The sequence below is a fragment of the Amblyomma maculatum genome, chromosome 11, assembly GCF_055883805.1.
Source record: "Amblyomma maculatum isolate TAMU_Amacu chromosome 11, ASM5588380v1, whole genome shotgun sequence".
In the NCBI taxonomy this organism is placed as follows: Eukaryota; Metazoa; Arthropoda; class Arachnida; order Ixodida; family Ixodidae; genus Amblyomma; species Amblyomma maculatum.
Genome location: NC_139354.1, coordinates 32476340 through 32501144, shown reverse-complemented (window position 1 = coordinate 32501144; position 24805 = coordinate 32476340). Strand labels below are relative to the sequence as shown.

Genomic DNA, 24805 nt, shown 5'->3' with positions numbered 1-24805 from the left:
GTAGAGACCAAGACGCTTGGACACTTCATGGAAACAATCTGGACGTTTCATTATTTACAAACACAACAGTGATCCATCAGGTACAAAGCGGATATGACTTTGAAAGTCTCCAGGACGTTCGAGCGGAAATCGAGGCAGCTTCGGTTCTTGTCGGGCATAGCGGCCTGCTGCACCCGTCACCAGCAGCCATCGCGGATCCCCCCGCGCGTCTTGGAGACCTTCGTAGCGTGCAGCGCGTGCTCCGTCCGGGCAGTGTTACTGTGGCCGAAGCTCCGTACAGCAGCGCTGTGTGGCACGTCGTATGTTGGCACTGGAGGGAAAGAAAAAAATCAAGAAAGGGGGGGGGACACTCAAGCTCCGCCTTTCAGAGTATGACGCAGCAGCGTTACTGGCTGTACCGTTTGCTAGCTCCCACTGCAAATTCTCGGTCGCCCTTTGCTAGTCGTATATCATTCATCCTTTAAATTTATGCCACTAAATTATCCCGCATGCAGATATTCTTCAGCGTACGTCGTAAGATGCCATTTCAAGTGAAAGACCACCCGACATGGAGGTGGTGAAGGGTGGCTGTTCCTAGCCCTACGGGGCTGGGACGGTAGGTCAACGCCGCTTGTGGCGGGGGCTAGCCAGCCAGCGAAGTTTTATCTGTTGTAGGCCGTCATTGCACCCGTCACCACTTAGGTGGTGGACGACGGCTGTTGCGGCGCGCGTCTTTCTTTCCCTCTTCCTTTTCTTCTCTACTGTCCGCACGAGGCAGCGGAGGTGGCTCAGCTACAGAGCCAGTAGCAGGCCCCTGCATTTTCTTTTCCTTCTTCCTACAGCCACAACAACAACCACCCGACATGTACGAACGAGCCTCCCAGACGGAACAATCGGCCAAATATTGGTACTATAGGGTGTTGCACAATTAGAGGCGCGATGTAGAATGCTTCTCCCAGCTAAACCGCGGAATCCTCGCAGTTCAAATTTTGCACAGAAATGGTATTTTGTTGCTAGTATTTTTTAATACCAAATTTGTTTTGGGTACTTGCCTGACTCGATCAAAAGAAGTCAGATGTTCCCATCTTATGCGGCGGCAACAACGCCAGACGAGCCACTGCCCCAACAATGGTACTGGTGGCGCCACCTCATGCTGCTTACAACAACTCAAACCTTCTGCCAAAACATTCGCCCGCTCTTTTTCTGCTACAGAGTTGTTGTAAGCAGCATGAGGTGGCGCCACCAGTACCATCGCTGGGGCAGCGGCTCGTCTGGCGTCGTCGCCGCCTCATAAGATGGAAACATCCGACTTCTTTTGATCGAATCAGGCAAGTTCCCCGAACAAATTTTGTATTAAAAAATACTAGCGGCAAAATGCCCTTTCTGTGCAAAATTTTAACTGCGAGGATTCCACGGTTTAGCTGGGAGAAGTATTCTACATCGCGCCTCTAATTGTGCAACGCGCTGTATGTTGGCAATGCACTGGTCCTACGTTTGATCGAACGTTGTCAACACAGTACCAATATTGAGCCAATGAATGGCGCTGGCTGGGTGCGCGGCCTAGGGGTAGCATGCCTGACTCGGAATGCAAGTGTCCTAGAACTTTTTCTGATCCCGAGGTAGTCACTGCTTTTCGCTACGTATGTCCAGGCATAGCAGAGCTAAGCCATCTTTTATTTTTTTTTCGCTCACAGCGGCGACGCCGGATTTTCTGGAGAATCTCGCGTTAATAAAGAAAGAGTGCTAACAGCTTCAGCGAGACGTCATACAAGAGGAAATGATGATGGGATCACCGTCCCTTTACGCACGCTGAACGCTATCTTCAAGGGCAGTGATAACCCTAACCTGTTAGTACTATTCTGTGGCGACGTGTGACTCCAAAGCGGGCTGTTTCTAGTTCATCCCAGCTAATACGAAATATACTGAACCTCCAATGTCATCAAAGCAAAACCATTTAAAGAAAGTGAGTACCGAAACGTACCAGTAGTGGAACACCAGTTCTTGGTGTGCCCGTCTTCACCCTTTGAGGATGTCCTTGGAAATCACCATTTGCATGACCTCGTTCGTTCCTGCAATTGTAAAGAGTCATGTTTTAGCCAGCGGGAATTGATTTTTTGATTAGTCACTCGTGCTTACCTTCAATGATGAGGTGGGCGCGGAGATCTCGCAGGTACTGCTGCACCGGGTACTCCTTGATGAAGCCGTATCCGCCCAGCATCTGTAGGGCCTGGTTGGTGATCTGCAACGCCAGTATACACGGGATGTGAAACGCTGAATTATCGTGTAAGCTTTTGGTGAATGAGACGCAAAAAAGAAAAACAGTATCCGCAAAGACGAACTCGAAAGTTGAGCTTAATTTACGACAGGGTTCGCCTCCCCTCAGCGTTTTTCTTTAGGGTGTTCATTAACGAATGCATTCAAACACACCAAGTTTTTACCGAGGACGATTTTCACCTTCACTCACGTCCGCTCTTCGCGGCAATAGAGAGATTTAGCACACCGTGATCCGCGATCTGCTACCGTGATCCGCCACCGCGCGTTCCACTATGCATGCCCAAATCACTTTGATGCCGATAGATGGCGCCACGTACTGGATGTCGGCACATAGACCTGCCGCATCGGAACCAATCGGCTTGTGCGCCCCGCCCACGAGCGGTAGAGGGCCACGGTGGCGGATCGCGGATCACGGTATGCTAAAGCTGCCTAATATTAGCTTGGGCCCATATTCCGAGTTAGCGCCGTTTTCAGAAGTGTCGTTTCCGCCCTCATCCTATTGATAGAAATGCCGGAACCGGAAGTGATGGCAACCAAACTGACACCGGTTCCGGCGTTTCCACCAATCAGAAATGACTCAAGGTCACGGTGGAAATGACATTTCTGAAAACGACGCAAGCGCTGAATACGGACCCTGGACAACACCGTCGAAGTTTGGTCGGTATTAATCAGATTAAATACGGACCCTGGACAACACCGCCGAAGTTTGGTTGATATTAATCAGATTAGTTTCGAACGGTTAGCTTCCGTTTTTGGACGCTAAACCGCCATAAAATGGACAGTTTAGATTTCGGTGCGCTAGCACTTTTAGCTGACCTGGGCAGCATTGGTTTTAAGTTGTGTAGTACATGCAAGTCCTTGCTCCTAGACGACAAAAACTAAGAGAGAGAGAGAGAGAGAAAGAGAGAGAAAAGGTTGCAGACACGGTTCTCTACGCTGTGCTAGCGCATGGTCGGGCCTTGCTTAGCTTTCCTTTGTGTAACAGAAAATGAACAGCACTGAGAAGTGGCCGGAACGGAAATTCTGCTTCATCAACACAGTCACGAGAGCGCAGCGCGGATCCTGACAGAGCCCGACGAAATCGTGAATGGGGTCTTAGTGTTGTGTCATAATTGATAAACGCACAGCACCCTTGTAGCAAAATCAGCGAAACAGACGCAATGACTAAAATGCAGATTTAACTGTTCTTGATGTAAAAGCTCAAATAAGCAAAATACAAGCGCCCTTCAGAAGGTGATAGGGATAAATGGCAAGAAGTTTTGTTTGTGACATTTAGATGGCGCGACCTTCCGTTAAGCTACGCGCCGCGGCTAATGGAACTAATCAAGTTGTTCTTAAATAGCTTCCTGAATCTTGACTGGAATGACCTCTGCACATTAGTGAATCTCACGCGTGTCCGTGTAGTATGATGGATATCTTATCCGTGCCTTATCAATCGAGTAGGCTGAGGCGAACGAGATCGTCTCGATGGAATCCGAGCATGCGTGTGGGCGATCGGTTGGACTGCATTTTGTTCAGTCTTCTGTACACCAGGAGCGTATTTGAGCGAGAAACAGGGCTAAAAATTCCATTTTGTCAACGAAAAAAGTATAAAACGATATTGCGAAAAATGCGACCACTCCCTTTCCATGAGTGACCCATTAATGCGCCCCCACTGAACACGGCTCACCAGCAAGCTTAATTCGAGTTGCTATTCGTCGCCACATGCGCTTCGCAGCGGAGTGCCAAATAGATGTACATTTATAGAGGTTTAGCTCTTCTAATTCTAGATAAAGAGCCAAAGCTCCGTTAGGCTTTGCTACGCTTGTTGAGCTTCCATGTCAAGGGTCAAAGTCGATGTCATTGGGGTAATTGGTCAACGCAGTGTTGAGCGGCCTTCTTGATTTTAAACCAAACTGAAAGTTTCCGGCTTCAAGGTCATGACAGTGTGTAACTACGGCCTAACACGCAAAAACGCACGAGAGAGAAGACAAGACGACACGAACTAGCTCAGATTCAGATCATCCTGCAGCATCTTTCTAGTTCCCTGAGCCCGTCTACGTGTTTCTTTCTTCTCTTCGATCCCCACTTTCTATGTTTCAAGGTCAAATTGTCCCATCCATGACCTTGGAGAAACCTGGCGTAATAGAGCTCTTGAAGAAAATAGTTGTTGCCTGTGCCCAAGCTGCCGGCGAGGTAACGAGGACGACTTACGGATACTGCATTTGTGCATCGCTTCGTTTCTTCAGCGGGGTACAACACGAGGACGAAGGGAAAATGCCCTTTTACGGGAGGCCTTCCAACCAATGACTTCATGTCATTATCGTTCTAGCTTTGTTTAAAGGGCCCTCTTCGAGGGAACATTTGCCGATTTCGTGCTTTCGTTACGACGTACGAGCGTGTTTCACTACCGGAGCTTTTGCCCTCTTTACCGCGCATCTGCTTTCAAGAGAGCCTGTTAGGCGACCATAGACCCTTGGTTAGCGGCCACAACTGTAAGGTTAGAGCGCACATCTGCGGTCATCAGATAGCGTACACGTGGATGTGATTCGACGTACCACTCACTTAATTCAATGACGCGTATCAAGTTCAGTACAGTAACATTAAGCTTAGGCCGACTCGACTATTTGTGCACTATTTGTGACCCTGGTACATGCTTCTGGAAGCGGATGCGTGCGCGCGGCTGCGAAGAGCTCTCGCAAATAAAGGCGTGTCCTCGAATGGCCATCGAGAAGCGCGGCTGACCTTGAAGCTCTCCTCCGTCCCGTGCAACTTGGCCATGCAGCACATGGTGACCCTCTCGGGCTTGTTGTCGTCGATGGCTTCCGCAGCTTTCCGCACGATGAGTCGCGCCGCCTGCAGCTTCGTTGCCATTCTCGCCAGACAGAACTGGTTGTGCTGGACAAGGAAACAGCGCAAACGTGTTGATGTTGCTTGTGACTACGTATACAGCTGCCCAAATCTTTACCTGGTGCGCTTGGCGGTCGCATTTTCTGTGCCTCTGCGCCTTAGGGCGGATAAAAATTGGCGGAAGATCAAGACTAAGCTAGGGCTTGAACCTTTGCTGATACTTGGACATTGGGTGGTTTAACTCCTCTGTAGCGCTCACAATCACGCAAAATGCGGCCGTCACGCACGGCAGTTAAAGATTTGGGTGGCTGTACTTGTGCAAACAAACTGCCACTGTGCTGAAGCTGGTATACCTGGAACGATGCCAGGGGCTTCCCGAACTGCTTCCGAACCTTCATGTGTTCCGTGACGATGTCGATGCTAGCAGCGGCGGCTCCCATGGAACAAGAAGCTGCAACGTGCAAACAATTTTCAACTGACTGGCGTGCACTGTGTGGTGAGCCAAATATTTTTAGGCCAGCTTTCGGAGCTACGTGACAGCTCAATAGCGAGTGCGCGGCAGCTCGTTGGGGATAATCAAGTACTGCCGCTACGGCGAGTAACTTTTGGGGGCAGTGCTGTTTGAATGAGGACGTTTGTCTGGGCTAGTTGATCAATGGCTAACTGGCGAAAAAAAAAACAACGCGAAAGAACGTGGGTGAAGGAACATAGCGCCCGACGTGTGTTGGTGTATGTTCCTTCGTGCACGTTCTTTCGCGCTGTTTGTTTCGATGATTAGTGCTGTTTGGAATTATAATGGGCTGCATCTTAACATCGCGGTGGCTTTTCGGAAGTTTAGATGGTCATTCATTTGACTACTGCACTTTTAACAACCGCAGGTATTAAGGAAAAAAAGGGAAGGGGTGGGGGGGGGGGGGCGACTTCTGATCTCCGCTGTCAAAGGTGGATCCGCGATCCGCCACCGTAGCCCTCTACCGCGCGCGGCAGGTGCGCACGCGGTGATTATGTTTCGACGCGACAGGTTTATGTGCCGACTTCCAGCACGTGGCGCCATCTATCGGCGTCAAGGGTATCTGGGCATGCGCAGTGGAACGCGCAGTGGCGGACGGTACACTAAAGCTTTCTCGCAGACACTAGGTCGCACGCATGTAGTTTGTTGCTCGCTAAATCATTACTTCCTTAATTTCGCGCATCTGCTATTTCACAGACAGTCATGTAAGCTACCACATTGTATAAACCTGACGTAGATAGCAAGTTCCGCTGTAACCAAGTCTTAACAACGTGCCTGTGTGACCTAGGAGTAGCTTGTCTGACTGAATTCGAATGTCCCGATGTATTCAGTTCTCACCTCACCAACTCACATCTGAAAACAAATGCCCAAATGGGGAGCTCCTAAAAAAAATCAGCCATATCATGTGAATTCGTAAATGTCAACCCGAAAATCACTGCTTATAGAACGTCAATTTTACAGTGACAATCATTTGTCATTAGAACGTGACTGGGTCACAGACATTTTCAAGCTACAGCGCAGTAGCTTTTCGTCTGCGGTCCATCCACTTTTAAGTAGAAAATAAAGTTAATTAATTCATTCATTCAAAATCAATCGATGTGATCGAGTCTGATAGAGTGGGAGCAGACGATGCTCTATCTGTGGACGCACCGATGTTAATTCGGCCCCCGTTGAGGCCTTCCATGGCGATGGTGAACCCTTCGCCTTCTTCGCCCAAGCGGTGCGACACCGGGACGCGGCAGTCCTCCATGATGACCATCCGCGTCGGTTGCGAGTTCCAGCCGAGCTGCACCACAAGAAAGAATCGCCTGAATTGAAGATCAGAAAACACTCCGCTAGTGTCTCTGCGACACACGCTGACACCGTTGCCACGATTCGGGAGATCGCCGACGAACGGAACGGTCAGGATCGTAAAAACTGTACTGCGCCGCTGAACAGAGGTCTTTGCTGATGTATTCACGTATCCTTCTGCCCCACTCAAGCTGTGTGTTCCGCTTTTGCGGCGGCTCTGATTGGCCGAGGCGGGATGATGTCATAGAGGTATTGACTATCGACCAATCACAGAGCACCACCACAATGCGCGAATGCGTGCTTTATATGGCCATATGGCAATCAGTGACCAATTACTAATGAATGACTAAATAATTGATTAATGAAGTACCGATTAAGTAGTGTTTTAATTGAGTAATTAACGTCTAATCAATTAAGCAAGTAATCAATTAACTACTTATTACCTACTTAATTAATTACATATTAATTATAGCCAGTTGCGTACCAGAATGCGGCACCCAGGCTTTGCCTTTCACTACTTTAGTCGCTAAAGTCCCTCGAAATCTTTTTCTGTTCTTGTGCATCCTACTTCGCAGCGCCCACGATGGCGAGGGGGGGGGAGGGGGGGTCAATTTGCCAGTGAAATGGGCGACAGCACTTTTCTATGCTTAAACGTAGTGTAGAAATTTTGCCTTGCCAGAGCGCTAAAAAGGCGCGGCCCCTCTCGGCAGGCGGTGATGGATAGGTGCTGTCTTTGCCAAAAGTAACCAGTCAATACGGTTTGCTTCTCAACCGTGCATTGGATGGAGTTCATAAGGCAGAGCAAAAATACCAACAGGCCTCGAAAAACATGGACAAAGATTGTGCTTGCCTTGCTGTCAGAGCTTAGGGGATGCCGTATACGGCTGAGAAGAAAACTCCGTTTCCTGGTTACTTTTACCGGAGACGGTACATGACGTGCTATTAACAGGCCGATTTAACACCGAAGATGGTGGCCGCGAATTTAGAAAAAAAATAAATAAAATTACAACACGGGAGTCGAAGAGATGTTTTAGTGGCATCAGTCCAGAGGTGCGTGGTGTTAATCCATTGCGCCACAAAAGCGACGGGAACAGTGGCCTTTAAATGCGTTATTATTCGTTTAGACAATATATCCACAATTTGTCGCCAGATGGCGTTGCTCAGAGGAATCGCGTCGTCTGCTCGAGTGCTCCTACGGGGATATGGTTTGGTAATAAGCGTCCATGACACCGTCTTTCTGGGCATCTTTTCGGATTGTGATGGAAGCCGTTGGAAACCAAATTTTCAGCATTCCTGCAGCGTTTTCAGGGCCAAGGTGTTCATAAATATTCGCTTGAACCACATTCCAACCCTTCTTACACACGTGAGTCCTTAATTAATTTTGATCAGCTTTAAAGGTGGACAGACGAACTGTACTGGTCTAACTCCTGCGGGCGACTACGTGCGTCGGCAGTTCCTACAGTATACGCTAAGTAACAATGCAACATCGCGGTTCCACCAAGAATGCTTCTACAGAGTCAGTTGCAAAGCTAACGGCTCACTGCTATAACAAGCGTTGAAATTATATACGCGGGTGAATAGTACTATTTTTCTTTTTCGAAACAAACACGAATACCGTAGTTCTGCTGCCGAATCGAATACGATTAAGGCGAAGGGGGGGGGGGGGGGGGGGGGACAGGGCGAATTGGCGAATTGAATACGAATACTTTTACGAGTGTTTGAAATAATCGTGCGAAATACCAAACCGCGGAACCACCGTGTGGCAGCTAGAACCAATGGAGTCATAACTATAGTTGCCAACAGATGCAGCACTGATATCCACTAATGTGTCGCACGCAGTCTCGAAGTCAGCGTATTAAATCTACGACCTTCACGTCACGTGTTTAAGGAAATCACACTTTACTACTGACGATAGGAGCAGATAATCTAGCGCCACAACTTGATGAGAGGACATGAGCTGGGCATATAAGATATATGAGGCACGGCTTCCGAGAACATCCCTTACGGCAGGGTTTTCTGACGTTCCTCGAGCCTTGATAGTGTGGCATGACATCGATGTCTTACGTGATTATCGTAAATGCTGCAAACCGAATCGACAGCATCCCACTGTTGATAACTATACACTAAAGTACGGGGTTGAATGGGCCTATTCCTGAAACAGCTAGTTGTCGAAAAGAGCAGTGACGTGCCTTGCTCGATCATCGTGTCAGTTGTTCGAAAATGTTAGAACGCATTCGATTCATTTCGGATAGTTCTGAACAAGCAACAAGTCATTTGTCCTACACCTCTGTAGTTGAAATCAGTTTAAGAAAATGCTTTTGCACCTCTAGACACACACTTGTTGCAAAAGCGTTGCAATAATGCTGTTTGTATAAATGAGTTTTATGGTAATGGCTGTCACGATATAGTACCGGTTAGAACCGCGTGATCTGCTAACATCGCGCTATGTAGGATGATCTATACTTGACCCACGTAGTAACGGCTGGCTTTTAGAAGGTGTTGGCATTTTTGTTTTACACTACGGTTAACAAAAACAGGGTTTGCACCTTTTTCTCCTTCTTGCCGAAGCTGAGTCCCGGCGTGCCCTTCTCGACTACGACCGCGGAGATGCCCTTGGGTCCGGGGCCCCCGGTCCTGCACATCACCACGTACACCTCGCTGGCCCCGGAGCCGCTGATGAACGCCTTGGTGCCGTTGAGGATGTAGTCATCACCGTCCCGCTTAGCTGTCGTGCTGATGGAGGCCGCGTCACTGCCACTCCCTGCGCCAACGAAAGCAATGTCATCATCGTCCATGACAATCTCCTGACGAATGCTATTTGGAATTAGTGAATATTTGGAACTTGGTCCGTATCCAGGCTAGCGAGATATTCCTTAAAAGTTTTTCGCAAGCACTAATTGAGATAATTAACAACGTTAAACACCTTCCACTATTTTCAGAATGCGTGCGCATACATGCGGTGGATGAGTGACTGTCGCACACCTTATCTTTATCTTTTATAAATATTATTTTATAAAATATTCGATGACGCTATACCAACGATCTGGGGGTCTCGGTTCTACTCGATAGCGTCTCGGCACTCGGGTGTGAAAAAAAAAAGAAAAAAGTTGACCAAATGCGTGCCACGTGTTACCGCTGCGACCCTCTGTTGGGGCAGCTTGACATCGCACCACAGTATAGGAGGGGCGGTACGGTGTACGCATCTTAAACATCGCATTTGAGAGCGCCGCTCTCTCGTGTGCTCTAAATAAGGCGCCTGGCGAACCGCGCCGATTTGTTTGCTTCATGCTCTGAGACATGCATTAGTGAGAGATAGTTTACCAGTAACCGTAGACTCACCTGGCTCGGTCAAGCAGTAGGAAGCGCATTTTTGCATGGAACACAGGTCGGGCAGCCATCTCTGCTTCTGCTCGTGAGTGCCGTACCGGTCGATCATCCACAGTGCCATGCTGCAATAGAGCCAAGAGAGCGGCGTGTTCTCTTTAAACGGATTCACTCGGAGAGGTGGTCAAACGTGCAGTTAAACAGCGAGCCCTTGCGCTTCGGAGTCTACATGTGCTGTGCTTTCTCTCGGAGAACTCAGAATGTTTCCATCTCGGAGAAAGGAAAAATACACGCTCGAAGTCGCACAGCGCTGTGACGTTTCGTATACTGCGGAGAACAACTGGCGGTGCAAAATCCTGTTTAGAAAAAGACGCAAGTGAGGCAAAATGACGGTAGGAACATTTTTTTACCTAAATGTTGTTCTCGCTGAAAATGCGTTAAGGACTGTAGTCAAACCCGCTATAACGAAACGGCTTATAATGAAATATTGGATATAATAGGAACAGCTAGAAATTAACGAAAGGGAGAACGCCATTGGAAGCTCTACAGAAACACTCTGTATGATATTCGTTTTCGCGAAGTACAGTGTTTGACTTTGTAGTATCTGAAACGAACGCAGCATTTAGAACGTTATACCTTTCGTAATTTTTAAGTTATACTTCCTTTCGTGCTGAGTATGCCGATTTGTAACAGCGGTGTACAAACTTCGCACCTACTGTGATAAAATGAAATCGCCGCGCATAGCCTGTCCCGTCGAGTGCCGGCCGAAACATGTAGAGAACTTATCCGCACCAGGAAGGGTTTGTAGACATGGAGCGTCTTTCTGGACTTTTTTTTTTTTTTTTTTTCTTTCGCTACGACGCGGGGTGCAGGGCCCCGACGCGGGGTGCGGGGTGCGGAGCCCCGTGAACGGTGCCTCGCTGCGGCTTTTTCTGTGATCCGTTGCGGCATGCTGCTCCCCATGTCAGTCGGCAGAGCTTCCAGGATAACCAGAGCTTTCCCGTGCTCCAACTTACTCTCTGCACAACGACCCACTGGGAACGCACTGTGTTACTCTCGTTCCACGTGCAGTTTAGTTTCCGTTGGTGTGACATGCTGGCGGCAGTGCGCTCGCTAGATGTGCTTGACGGTACTGGCATACCGGTGATTTGAAAGCGACAAAAGGAAGAAAACAAACAACGATGTTTCACACAACAACGAAACATTTACAGCGCACAGCAGTTTCTGCTGACCACAAGACGTCCATCAACAAGGTGTTCGGCCTGGCGTATGGATTTTCTGTAAGGCAACTCTGTTATGCGGCGAAGTATTGCGCGGCGCGTGCGCATGAGCTGTGCGGCTAAGCCAGCCGCAACGGGTACTCGCGAAGAACTCATTGCCGCACCTTACAGCGGCCCATATTCGCGTCAGCACCGTGTTATAATATAATGCGATTGGGTATATGTCCCCGTCTGCTGAGATATTGTTCCCCCGAGACGTTTTTTTATGGGCTCCGAGGCTCATGCCGTCTAAGAAACGGCCGCGTGTTGGCAAATGCTTTTATCGCCTTCTTGTGGGCGGTTCAATCGTGTATAGACGGCTCCCGCGATACACACCGGTGACACAGAAAAACGCAAGCTATATTTTCCTCAGTATACGCAGTGGCAGGTAAGCACACCAAGGCGGCGGCGCGTACCGCTATAACGACGCAACGAATATAACGAAAAAAACTGCGCGCCACTTCGACTACGCTGTAAGGAGGTTCAGCTCGTATATTATAATAATAAAAACAACCTTAACGAACGATGAAAGCTGTTTGTTCAATTGCGCGGAAAGAGTGAATTCCTGCACTCCTATAGGACTAAAGCAAATCGTACTGCTTTAGGATGTACGACGTACACTGCTCGTGAAAGCTCTTGCTTAATTTCTGGGGAGTGAATGAGTGCCTGAAGAAAGATACAAAGCACTCTGGAGGTTTATTTTCTCTTGTTGTGTCGTCCCTAAGTCCTGCTTATGGTTGCAAGCAAAATAAGTAGAAGGAAAAGCGTTTTGAAGTTCTATTTCATCGCGCCTTTAAAAGCAGGTTCAAAAGTTACGGGCTCATAGTCTTGCAGCCAAATATCCGAGCAAAGTAAACTACGGCAATTTTGCGAGGGGTGTCCGTGATGATGAAAGAGAGAGAATTACTCACTGGTGCACCGTAATGTAGGCGGTCGTGCTGACGCACCCTTTGGCGAGAGCCTCGAAGATGACCGAGGCGTCCAGCCTGCTGAGTCCGGCCCCTCCGTACTCGTCGGATATGTACACGCCACCGAAGCCCAGCTCGCCGGCCTTACGCATCGCTTCCACGGGGAAGATCTCCTGCGTCGCCAGCGAGTCTCGTTGTCATATCCATCGGTACCAATAGGGCTCTTCATGGCCAGGAACACACCGTACCCCCAGGCAACTTTCTGTGGCTTTATAGCGAACGATAACCAAGTAAGGGGAACCCTGTTTCATTTGGCAGCTAGAGATAGCGTGCGAAGTCGCTAGTGCTGATGTAGGTCACTTCCCATCTCTTTCCTTTTCCTGCAAATATTTGTAGCCTTGGGTGCAGAGCAATAAAAAGCTGTCCGGCGGGAATGTCGAGATGCTTGCAAATATGTGTAATCATATGTAGAGCGCGACGTATGTGCCCTCTGTACTGCCTGACAACTTCCAGGAACTCTACAGCTAAGGCTACGCAGGAAAGGAAAGGAAATGGACTTTTGTCCTCGTGCCCTGGAGAGTGACGCGACCCCTCGCCGCCTCTCCAGCTTCACACTCCCGCATCCCTTAACTCGAACAATGAACAACCCACTCCCCATGGCACAAGAGGGAGAGGCGTGCTTCCTTCCATTTCCTACGCTTCAGAGAGACAGAAAGCTTTCGGGAGTACAGAATGCGTGAAGCACATGGGGTTGCGCTGGAGGAGGAAAGTGAGCACCTAGCTCCTTTTCGGTGGACACCTCTACCGTGCCGTGAGGGAAGATTCGAGCAGAGGACCGGCAATCAAGTCGCTTGTTGCGTACGCGATGGCTGCGCTTCTCGCGGTCAGCCGGAAAGGGGTACCCGCGGCAATGAGGGAAAACGCAGGAAGCGTTTGTTCAGGCTATGGTGTCGAACCGGATTTTCCTTCTTCAGTTGGGAGGCTTGGTTCGGTTCCGGGTTCACGCCTTTCAGCGTCGATTTCAGAGCAAAATTATGAACTTAGAAGCTTATAATAAAATTCACTGAAGCCTTGTTCTCGTTCTAGTTGCTGCAGGGTGAGGGGGATCAGATTTCACGAATGATGGTAAACCCACATTGTTTGTCGTCACTAGCGAGAGAGAACGCTTCTAGCACATTCCGGTTATGCGAGGTAAAAGTATGGACCAAACTTTCACACTCACTTTTTCGTCCCATTCTTGCATATACGGAAGAAACTCTTTCTCGGCGAAGTCGGAGGCGGTCTTTTGCATCTGGATCTGCTCCTCGCTGAGTCCAAACGTGGCTGCGCGTGGAAAAAACGAAATACGACGGTAATCAGTTTGTGTACATTCGCTGGGAGTTGTTTGTCATTTTTTTTTTTCTCCATGGAGAAAACGGAGCATAGCTGATGTCCTGTTATTGTGGCATGGTTCTGCGGCATGGGAGCTCACGAAATGGAGCATGCGCACCACAGTTGTGACAAAGGAAGGCCGCTTGGCAGAGAAAATGCGGTCAATTTAGTGGTCCTCAATAAAATTTGCCATTATATAGTATGTAGTATGATATGGTATGGTATGATATGGTATGATATGGTATGGTATGGTATGGTATGGTATGGTATGGTATGGTATGGTATGGTATGGTATGGTATGGTATGGTATGGTATGGTATGGTATGGTATGGTATGGTATGGTATGGTATGGTATGGTACGGTAGCTTTATTGCTGTTTTATTTCCTGATTTGTACGGACATAAACTCGCCCTATAGTAAATATTCTAGTTTCGAAGTTAGCACAGTTACAACGACAAATGGAAGTTTATTTTTCAACGGATTACCCTCTTTTCATTGGTTCGCTGTAAATGATGTGAACCTGTGACAGAGGTCGTGCATGCTAAATAAAAGCTACAGCCTTATCAAGAAAAGTTTTGCAGAACACGCTTTTCGAAATCCTCTTCATGCCGCCTGTGCATCCAATGAACTCACCAGGAGTTAGAAACTCCGAAACAGCTGATTGCTGCTTTTAACTGTTTTAACTACGACATCGCCGTGACTGTTAAAACGGCATCAAGTCACAGCTCAAACGGCGACAGGAACGTGCTAATTAGCATAAACTGAGGATTTCCTCCAACAGTGACGTAAAAGATCGACTTTGGTATTATATCTGTCGCCGTTTACGCCTCTCGAACTCATGGCTGAGTATCTTATCTTTTCATGCGCTTGGAAGTTGTCCCTATCGCACTGTTTGTTTTTATTACTTGTATTTACTTAATAGTGCATACCTCTGCCAGGACAGCACTCGCTGAACTGCAGGTGTGTGATTCATAATAAATTAGTTGCACGACTGAGCAGAAGAAATGCCAGAAGTAAAATAAAAACTCTCCACGATTGGAAACTATGAAAACAGAGGCATAAGCGAAGCGCCAGACAACTCAGCGACGTTGAGCATGATTTGAAGGTCATGTATTTCCCGAACAACTTCTGTCGTTTTGATACCAGACCGCGTTTTGAGGTCATGGCAGAGATCTGCCTCCGCATTGTGTAAAGCCGTTGTTCAGGTATACCTCATAGTGTCGCCGAGATAAAATATATTATATATGATCGCTCCATTATCAATCGCTGCACTTAACTGCACGTGTGATGATATTAGGTCAATTAATTATAATAATAACTCGAAAGAAGCGCTCGGCAAATTCGTCTAAATATGTTTTTTTTTCTCGCCTCCCCTTAGCGACGTCACTGGCAATAGTGCTTAGTATGCCACATCTGTACCACATTCAAGATGCGACGATGTTTCGGATAATCTTATCGCGAACATCCTGCGAAATTCCTAAGTAGAACATTTTCGGGAAAGGCCTGTCATGGAAACTCTATGAACTTCCAAAGGAGGCCTGTTTCAGCATGTGGGACTTCTGAACTTTCTTGGGATGTCCTATGGATGTTTTGTGTTGCCTGGGTACTTTCTTATTGAACGTGTGCGCTTTAGCATTCTGGGCTCGCCTAAATATTGTAATAATTAAACTTACCACCCCGCCGTGGCGGTGCATTGGTCAGGACGCTCGACTACTGTGCCCTAGGATGCGGGATCGAATTGTGGCCGCGGCGACCGCTTTTCGATGGGGTGGAAAGCTAGGCGCCCGTGTGCTGTGCGATGTCAGTGCACGTTAAAAAACCCCAGGTGGTCGAAATTTCCGGAGTCCTCTACTACAGCGTCTCTCATAGCCTGAGCCGCTTTGAGACGCTTGTTATAGAAAATACACGGGCCTGCTACTGGCTCTGTAGCTGGAATCCTCCGCTGCCTCGTACGGACAGAGGAGAACATAGAAAAGAAAGAAAGGAAGAAGAGTAAGAGAGAAAGAGCACGTCGCAACAGTCGTCGTCCGCCCCCAAAGCTGTTGCGGGTGCAACGACGGCCTACAACAAGTGCAACCTCCGGTGGCAGGCGAGCCTCTACCGCGAACGGCGGTGGCCTACCATTCCCTGCATGCTCCGTAGGGCCAGGAGCAGCAACCCTCCCCCAGTCCATGTTAAACTCCACAAGCCGCAAACCAAATCAAAGTTACTAACACGATTAGCTTCTGCTATATGTAGCGTTAGAAGTTGGAATATAGCCTGCACATCTGCAAAATGCAAGTCACTGATTTGGCACGATGCTCCTCTGGGCTTGAGCGTACATATGCCTTTACGCGCCTGTGAATAGATGTGGCCCATTTATGCTTCATACACACATCCACGCAAGGAAAATTTCTAGACTGTTCTGGCTGCCACTAATCCGAAGTGATAGTTGTGATCACACCCCGGACATGAATGGATAAATGTTGGGATTTCTTATTTTCTTTGTGGCCGTTCCTGCTCCAACTGCCCATGTAATCAACACGGTTCTAAGTCCTGTCCTAATCCTCGTCTTAACGTGTTGTACTCTTTTAAAAGCCTTATTGTGACGTGCACTTTTCACGTATACCTGAGAAGCCACATTCAATAAACCTTCAATTCATTGTGACCGGACGACTAGTCTGTTTGTTCTTGACTTTTTGCTTAAATGGAGTGCATTAAATAATTAAACAAAATTATATGTGTGTGTGTGTGTGTGTGTGTGTGTGTGTGTGTGTGTGTGTGTGTGTGTGTGTGTGTGTGTGTGTGTGTGTGTGTGTGTGTGTGTGTGTGTGTGTGTGTGTGTGTGTGTGTGTGTGTGTGTTCTATGCTTATTATATTAGTTATTTCAGCGCCTTCCCCACCAGCCTCTGAATCCGCGTATGTATTTGAATGCACACGAAATACCTTTAAACACGATAGCGTCAGAGTCAGATATCATTAAAAGCGAGGAGTCGGCCAAATGGATTCGTCGAATACGCATCTGGCTCGCATTGGAAACTGCGAGCGTGCAATACGTACAGCCAGATTTGAAGGTTATCGCGCGGTCGAGATGACCGGCGCAGCGTTTCGAGGTGCGGTCGAGATTGTGCATTCTTTAGTCTGTCTTTTTCTCTCTCTTGCTCGCTTTTCCGTGCTACAACAATCGCCCCTATGACGATCCCACCATCCGCTATCTCTGTTTTAAGTTTTCCATTCGTTGCGAACGATAACAGAGTTCAAGTTCCTGGCGACACTCCCAAAGCATTTTTTTTTTTTCAAGTATCTATAACTGTTCCAGCAAGTCATCGATCTCCTTTACCTTGACAGCGAGAGAACTAGCAAATGCTCTTTCATGATTCGTGTGCCACGTGTTGACGATCCAAGGACCGCATTGCAGGTCCGAAATGCCCCAACCCCAGAAATACAAAATAACACGCCGTGTGTAGGAGACGCCTGCTTCTGGGAAAGAGAGCCATGGCTAGCCTTGACCGCCTAGTAAAACATTAGACTGCCAACCAAGATCCGTATAACCCGTGCTATGGTCTTTTCAGTTGTGATGTATGGATGCGAGAGTTGGACTGTGAAGAAGGCTGACCGCCGAAGAATTGACGCGTTTGAATTGTGGTGCTGGCGGAGACTCTTGAGAGTTCCTTGGACTGCCAGAAGATCAAATCAGTCAATATTGTCGACCATAAACCCTGACTGCTCATTGAAGAGTCAAATTCTAAAGTTATAGCTCAGCTACTTTGGTCATCTGATGAAAAGAGAGGAGTCGCTGGAGAAAGATTTGATGCTGGGAAAGGTTGAGGGTCACCGGAGAAGGGGTAGGCAGCGAACGCGGTGGTTAGATGGCATCCTCGAGGCGCTGCAGATGAAGTTATGTGATGTTAGAAAGATAATGAGAGACCGGAAAGCGTGGCATGATATGGTCCATAGGGTCACGAAGAGTCGGCCACGACTGAACTGAACTGAGTTTGTCAGTGCACAATGGAACTGGAAGGCATTGATTAATATGTGCGAAAGATGTGTTTGCCGTGATTTGGCTTTGAGAAACTGGCACAATTTCGCAAAGTGGTGAACGTCTTTAGTTGGCGGGTTAAGTGGAGAAATATGGGAGAGGCCTTCGCCCTGCAGTGGGTATAATCAGGCTGATGATGATGATGATGATGATGAAAGGCGCAGTATCCGATGTGTCACATCTCGGTGGACACGTGCTGTCAGTCCGAATTCTTATCGCACACAGGATCAGCTTGACTTGCAGACGCATTCTAAATGGGAAGATAAGCGGTATGGCGTCATCCTGAACGATGTGCAAAGAACGGTTGCATCACAGCTTTGGTAAGAAATTACGTCACATTTTTGGTACCATTTCTTGTCAAGCCGCCCATGAGACAAGTAAGGCTTTCGCCTTAGAGAAAAGAAATACAGGGGTGGAAGTAGCCTCGAGCATTTTGGAGCAGTTTTGGGAGCAGTAGTAAAGCCATTTTGGAGCAGCTTTGCAGCAACGAAACGAGAGTTTTGGAGCATTTGAATTATGTTTTGGAGCACGCTTCCAAGGTGAAACACGTAATTTGATAATTGCAGTTTTCTTTTTCTAAAATACGAAATCTCCAATCTGATTCCTTTTTATGCAAGTTCAATGCCTTTCCAACTTCGCACTCATCTCTGACATGACAAATGGCTAAAACATGTGAAGATATATAACACAGGTCAATCTTAGCAAGAACTTGAAACAGACTAGCAGAAAATGTAGCGCTTGCTGGTGCGCTTCATAACTGAACATCTAGTCTGACCTACCTATTTCGACTTGATAGATTCAAATATTTCTTTCTTTAGACCACAATAATGCGCCTTGACAAACTTGGCGCTAGTGCCGCTCCCGCGCTTTTTGCCTGCCATGGGATTGCAGACGACTGCAATACGACCTCGATCGTCTTGTCCGTTCGTAAATATGGCGGAGGTCTACAGGCGTGGAAACAGGCTCGAGCATTTTGAAATTTTGAGATATAGGTAGATGTCATTGAAGGGTAGCTGTCCCATCCTACAGCTTTTTTACTTCACTGCCTCCTGCATGTAGCTCATCATTCTTTGCTTCAGCAATGCTTGGGATTATTTATAATATTTTGGCGATAGACCTCGTATGCCTTCCTCACACTCTTGAGAAGCTTCCTATTGATTGACAGCTTTGGCGTACCAACCCACAACGCTTGAAATATAGTTTTGTCTGCCGTAAGACTGGCAAGCTTGTCACTGATAAAGAGGCTCGGTGGTGAAGTATACCTGTTTGTTTTCACAGCAGAACCATTAGAATAACTCATGCAGCTTTTGCAGTCGGACAAGTTTCTTTTCTAACGGCTCACAGTAGTTAGAGCAACCTGCTTCGCTTGCTGACCTCGCTTCTCTCCAGCGGCGATTCAAAGGACTTAAACGAGGTGCTACGTCACATGCACAGTGCATTTTTTTTTTAGCAATTATCTCCAATCGTCGGTGGCTCATATTATATTTACTTGCGAATAAATATTTATTGTGCTCCATGCTTCCTTCCCTTACAAAAATTTCATTTGTATTAAGCCCAGTGCAAGATGCCTTATATATTTGCCCCTGGTGTTGTGACATTGTTCCCGTGTTCTGCTAAATTTGATGGCAGAACATCAAAATAGCCAGTTTGGAGCAGTTTTGGAGCAATATTGCATTTTGGAGCAGGATGGAGCAGGGAAAGCAGTTTGGAGCAGAACTTCCACCCCTGCATAAAGGCGATTTGCAAATATAATGAGATAAAGCGGGTGTAGGTAAAAACGTCCCGGAAAAACATTTCCCCAGAAAATACGGTCTCGCATGAAAAGGCCCCTGACTATGCGGCCACTAGCAGTAAACGTCCACGGGGCAAAAACTGGACCTCAGAACGAATTCTTTCGCAACTCACTTCGCAAAGATTGCATATATATGAGCATCCTTAGTTACCCAGCTTATCAATCACTCAAAAGGCAGGTATAATAGGCTGGCTAATATTACTCGCTAAGAAAGGTACAAAGGTACAACCGGCTCGGCGCGGTAGTCTTGGGGGACTGCGCGCAACAGAAGACGTCACTGTGTACGGTTAACTCCTTCGGTGGTGATGGAGATGCTGTACTAAGCGAAAGTTCCTACCTTATCCGGTCGTTGACCACAGCCCCTCTAAACCACCTCTCGAAGCGGCATGCCGGTGGCCAATGTACTTTTTTTTTTTAGAAAATAGAGCTATCAGCCCAGACATTGTCGCCATGTTTCCACTGCCCCGTATATATATTTTTGTTATGAATGCCCCGCACCTGTTCGTTACGCCTGTTTTGATAATTACCAAGCCGACGGGAGGAAGCGCTGTAGTATACATTACCTCGCCACGGGCGAGCGCAGTCTAAGCCTGATGGGAAGAAAAAGAAAATGGCTGCAAACAAAAGCTGCAAATAAGGTTCAAGCTAAAACCATAACTGAAGATAAAAGCTAAAATGAGTCAAAGTCGGTGACGTAAAAACTGGATTTGTGTGATAAGTCGAGCACCTGGCGAAGCGGAAGCTTTACCTTGAGGTATGTTTAAATATTTTTCCCGTTTTGCAAATGGGGACGTTTTTTCCGGGGGAAATGTTTTCTGGGGACTTTTTTTCCGCAGCGGCAAAAAAACAATGAGAGGGACTGGCCTGATAAGTCCCTCGATAGCGCAGAGGATTAATCCCCATGGCGTGTGCTGTTTGGTCGACGCTCGCGCGATAACCTTCAAATTGCGCTAGACAGGCGGAAGGAAGCCCGTTCAGGACTACGTTTCGTTTTTTACTCGGCTGTCACCCGCGAATCACGTGCAAAAATCAGCTGGTCGTACAGCTGATAAGAATCCTGCGGTACTTTTTGTCAGCGGCTGTGATAGCAAAACGCTTAGGCAAGCCTCATTGTTGGCGAGCCTTATCTGGTGCCAAGGCTCCTTCTTTTTTTTTTTTTTTTTTTTTTCCCTGAGGTTTCTAGGGGAAGCCCCTAATGTGGAGTAGATTTGCAATAAGGGAGTAAGGTGGACGTTAATGAGTAAATACTTCCTTCCTTTTTTTTTTTTTTTTCTTAAAAAACTGCCCTAACCAAGCTTTTTTCTGCGACGAAAGTGGAGAAATCGAAAACCGCCCGTGGATCGTAGTCACGTCCCGTTGGTGTTATACGCAGCAGATGGAGAAACCTCAAATGGCGCCTCTTCGCTCGACTTTTCCAAACGCGATGGGCATCTGTCGGATTGTTCCGGGTGAAATTGTATACGCAATTTGTATATTTGTATACAATATGAATTTTGTATACGCAAAAATAAATTTGGCCAGGTCACCCAGTTAAAGCTGAATGAAAGCGCCGAAGCCCGGAAACAAGCTTACTAGTTCTGGGCATACAGCCAAGTGAAGTAAGCGCTAGGGCGAGACGTGCGCTTCGACGCGCGTTTGCGGCGGCCTATGGTTGCTAAGTCTATATTCAAACGCTCTTAAGTTTCTAACGCTTTGGTGGTAACGAGAATGCGTGCTCCTATGCACATTTAACCTTTCACCAACTTTAAATTAGCGACAAATACTGTTTCTACACGCACACAACCACGGACTGTACTTCCACACCCTACGCAGCTCTGGCCAGAGCTGTAGTATATTAGTTGCGACACTTCTCAGAGAGTGCACGTATTAAAAGCGGCGCTTTCAACTGGTCAAAATTCGGGTGCTTTCCTATAGGGGCGGCACCCGCGGCCATTAAAGGAAACTGCGTCTAAGTTGCAAATTTTCAGATTATTGGTAAATGAATGAACATCCGTAAAACAAAATCAATTGAAGGCATGCTGTAGCAAAAATTATTAGACGCAAGAGCCATGCAGATAATCGAGACAAAAAATTAAATAAGAAAAGAAGCAATTTTCAGAAGCTGACAGAGGCAATTGCAGGTAGCTTTTACTGGCCACTGCTAGATGGCGCGACAATTGATAGCACAAAAAAAAAAAAAAAAATGAAGAAACGCCCGGTCATTTTTTCGAAGCGGAAGTCACCACCTTTCCAACTGGAGGGCGAGTGGTCACTGCTGCGCGCGCTTGCGTCGGCAGAGCTGTCAAACAGGTTGGCGGCCAGAGAGAGAGAATTAAAAAAGGGAGAGAAAAAGAGAAAAAAAAAAAAAAAAAAAGAAAGAGAGAAGAGGACGCATCTAAAAATAAAGAAAAAGCGCGCGCGCCGCTTCGCGAGACCGCTACGCGACGTCTCGGGGCTCTCTCGATATCACAAGGATCGAGTGAGCCCTACGCGCGCGCCCTGAGCGGCAGATAGGCTAATGAAATCGAGCGAGACGGAAGTTCTCCCCTTCCAGCGACAGGAATTCGCGACAGTTTGCACGCCGTGCACTCAGTGCCATAGAGATCCTGCTCTCATTATTTTAATGTCGACGTGCTCTCAGAAGCAAGCGCCTTCCAGTTAAAATATCTGGCGACAGCTGGTGTGAGAAAACTGTCTCAAGGAAAACGTGTAAAGTATCTGGGGGTTCCGGCCAGCGCCCAAGTTTATTTCTAGCCTCTAATTTTCTCACCACTGTTGTGGAAAAAGTAGAAAAAATACATTTGTGGAACTACGTTTATTTTATTGTTATCTTTTATTTGTGTCCCGTGCTCGGAGGCCTACGCTTCGTTCTTTCACACAAATCGCACTATCTGCAGCAAATGAACAGAATGCGTATTGGCGATACGTCTTTTTCTTAAATTTCGGCGGTGCTGTCAATGTTTTGGCAATGACTTTTGAATATAAGCTTATTAATTAGCTGGCGTATGATTCTATCCTTTCATTATTTCATAATTTTGCCAATAAAAGGTTACGGAATAGGCGGCAAGTATTTTCGAGAACAAACGTCACATACCTAATGACATAACCTATCACTTCTTGCGAGAACTGATCACAGAGATAGAACAGAATGAACAAGACGCGCTTCTGACGAGAGATTCTTCGACAGGAGAGAGTGAATACGCTCCTCGTGGACCAGCTGTAGGCGCATTGCCCTGTATACTGACAGTAATGTATGCGACGAAAAATATCAAATATTAGCAGATTTGCTGCGAGAAGAGTCGACACAAGTGTTTTAATAATTACGATGCGCACGTGCAGAAATCGCTTATACAGATTCAATTAGCAAGAATCGAGACGCTGAGACAGCCTGCTTATAACCTCAGAATAAAAGTCGTACGACTGGCCCTGTTCATTCCGACATCGGACCTTGAAAAAAAAAAAAAGAAAGAAAAAAAAAAAAAAAGAAAAAGAAAAAAAAAGAAACGTGTCGCTCAACAAATATGTGATACCTATTCCAACATGCCATCTTTTTTTGAAATAAATATTTTCACTAGCTACGAGAGGAGCGCGAGGGGGGGGGGGGGGGGGGGGGCGCTAGCATAACTTTGCAGCATATCCACCAGCAGCGCATACATGGTGGCCTGCCCAGAGAGGCCATGGAGGAGCGGGCCCGCTGGCCTTGCAGGCGCGCGTTGTTGGCCGCTGTCGTTGTGGGTGCGGGGTTACGCGGTCCTAATGGAAACAATTTCGAAAGATGAGGAAACTGGTAGAGCCCGCGCTGGTCATGCATCGATTTGAACCAAACCCGAAGTCCAACGTAATGATATGACCACATATATAAGCTCTTGGTTTTGCTTATTTAGAATTAAAAAGAGTGGGTAACGGTAAGAACATAGCCGCGATCCTTTTTAGTGGACGGTAGAGGTCAGCGGGGCTCTGCTCCGAATAGTTGTCGGAAGTGTTTTTTTTTTTTTTTTTTTTTAAGTTTAATTTTTAAGCTTCGTGCTCAGACCTATAATGATACGCCTGGGTACGAAGCTTAAAAATTAAACTATTTTTTTTAACTTTACCTAATTGGCCAAGCAAAGTGTGCACCGGATTATCATGCGCCTCGCGCGTAAAATTATACTGATTGCCAGTTATTACGCTAAGTTTGCGAATTAGTTACTTGCTAATTATTCTGCTCTTGTCGCGTGTACAGTGCAATGCGTGTCTCTGGTAATTTAATAAAAAAATAGCAGGAAAGCTCAGAGGCTGCACATAAAGTAATCTTTTCGGCTAGAATTCTATGTCCCACCATAAATTATGCGTAGAGCGCTTTCACAGTTTCTTTAACCTGCAGTGCCTGGAGTCACGTGCCGGTGCAGCATATTATTATTATTGTTGTTATTTTCACAAGCTGACACATTGTTAGCGATTTAGGGGTGAATTTGAGAAGTACCAGCTTATTGAGAATGCTTCAAATTTTCAACGCGCCTTTCATCACTGCTTACACGATAATTTTTTTCAGAAGACCATATTAAACAAAACAATTGTAAATTAATGACTAAGCACAAAATTAAATAAATGAGGAATTATAAATAAATAATGACTAAATAAATGAGTAAATAAATAGAAGGAGGTAGCCAGCAGTAAAGGGAGTGCTAACGAAGATAACAAATCACCTGATGGACGCACAGTGAGTGCCATTCACATTATGCTGATCGTGTGATAGCAGTGGAAGTTTACTGCTGACCTATCGCGCATATCTTGCTCTCTCTGTCTATGCGCAGATTTTATCATTATTCTGCTGTTGCAACGTTTAAAAAGAAAGATGGTTACTTTATACATGAACACATGCAAAGTTAGCAAGAAAAAAAGTTTGCATCGGTAATTAGATTTTTTTTTTTTCTTCTTTTCATCTGGTGCAGCGCCAAAAAATATCTGCTCAGCATTTGATTTTTTACGAGTATTGCGTACGTCACAGTGGAATTGTAGAAGCAACCGTGCCCGCCTAGAAGCATGTTTCGAGGAAAGACACGCGAAACAGGAGAGTGCATGTGGCATGAGTGGACAACATTTCGTACATACCGTCCAGAGCAGTAGACGCTTTGCGGGTAGTGCATTTATGCAGTGCAAATTGTGCCCGAAGCAGGGTGGAAAACTGATGACTCCGAAGTGCTTTGCTAAAAATCCCCATCCTTAGAAATCCTCGGGCGAGTGCTATGGACGTATTTTGCGGAGTCACGATATTTTTACTTCTCGATTTTC

The 24805-nt window shown here is 46.9% G+C and overlaps 1 protein-coding gene across 1 annotated transcript; it reads right to left on the bottom strand.

The window, feature by feature from the left end:
- Positions 1-24: 24 nt before the first annotated feature.
- LOC146173428 (isobutyryl-CoA dehydrogenase, mitochondrial-like) lies at positions 25-24805 on the bottom strand. Its single transcript, XM_084583160.1, has 11 exons — positions 24626-24805; positions 13597-13697; positions 12378-12547; positions 10223-10332; positions 9430-9644; positions 6743-6878; positions 5436-5533; positions 4978-5130; positions 2116-2218; positions 1961-2048; positions 25-310 (listed from the first exon to the last, which is right to left on the bottom strand). The coding sequence occupies exons 1-10, from the start codon at positions 24732-24734 to the stop codon at positions 1996-1998; spliced, it is 1248 nt and encodes a 415-aa protein (XP_084439286.1). The 5' UTR covers positions 24735-24805; the 3' UTR covers positions 25-310; positions 1961-1995.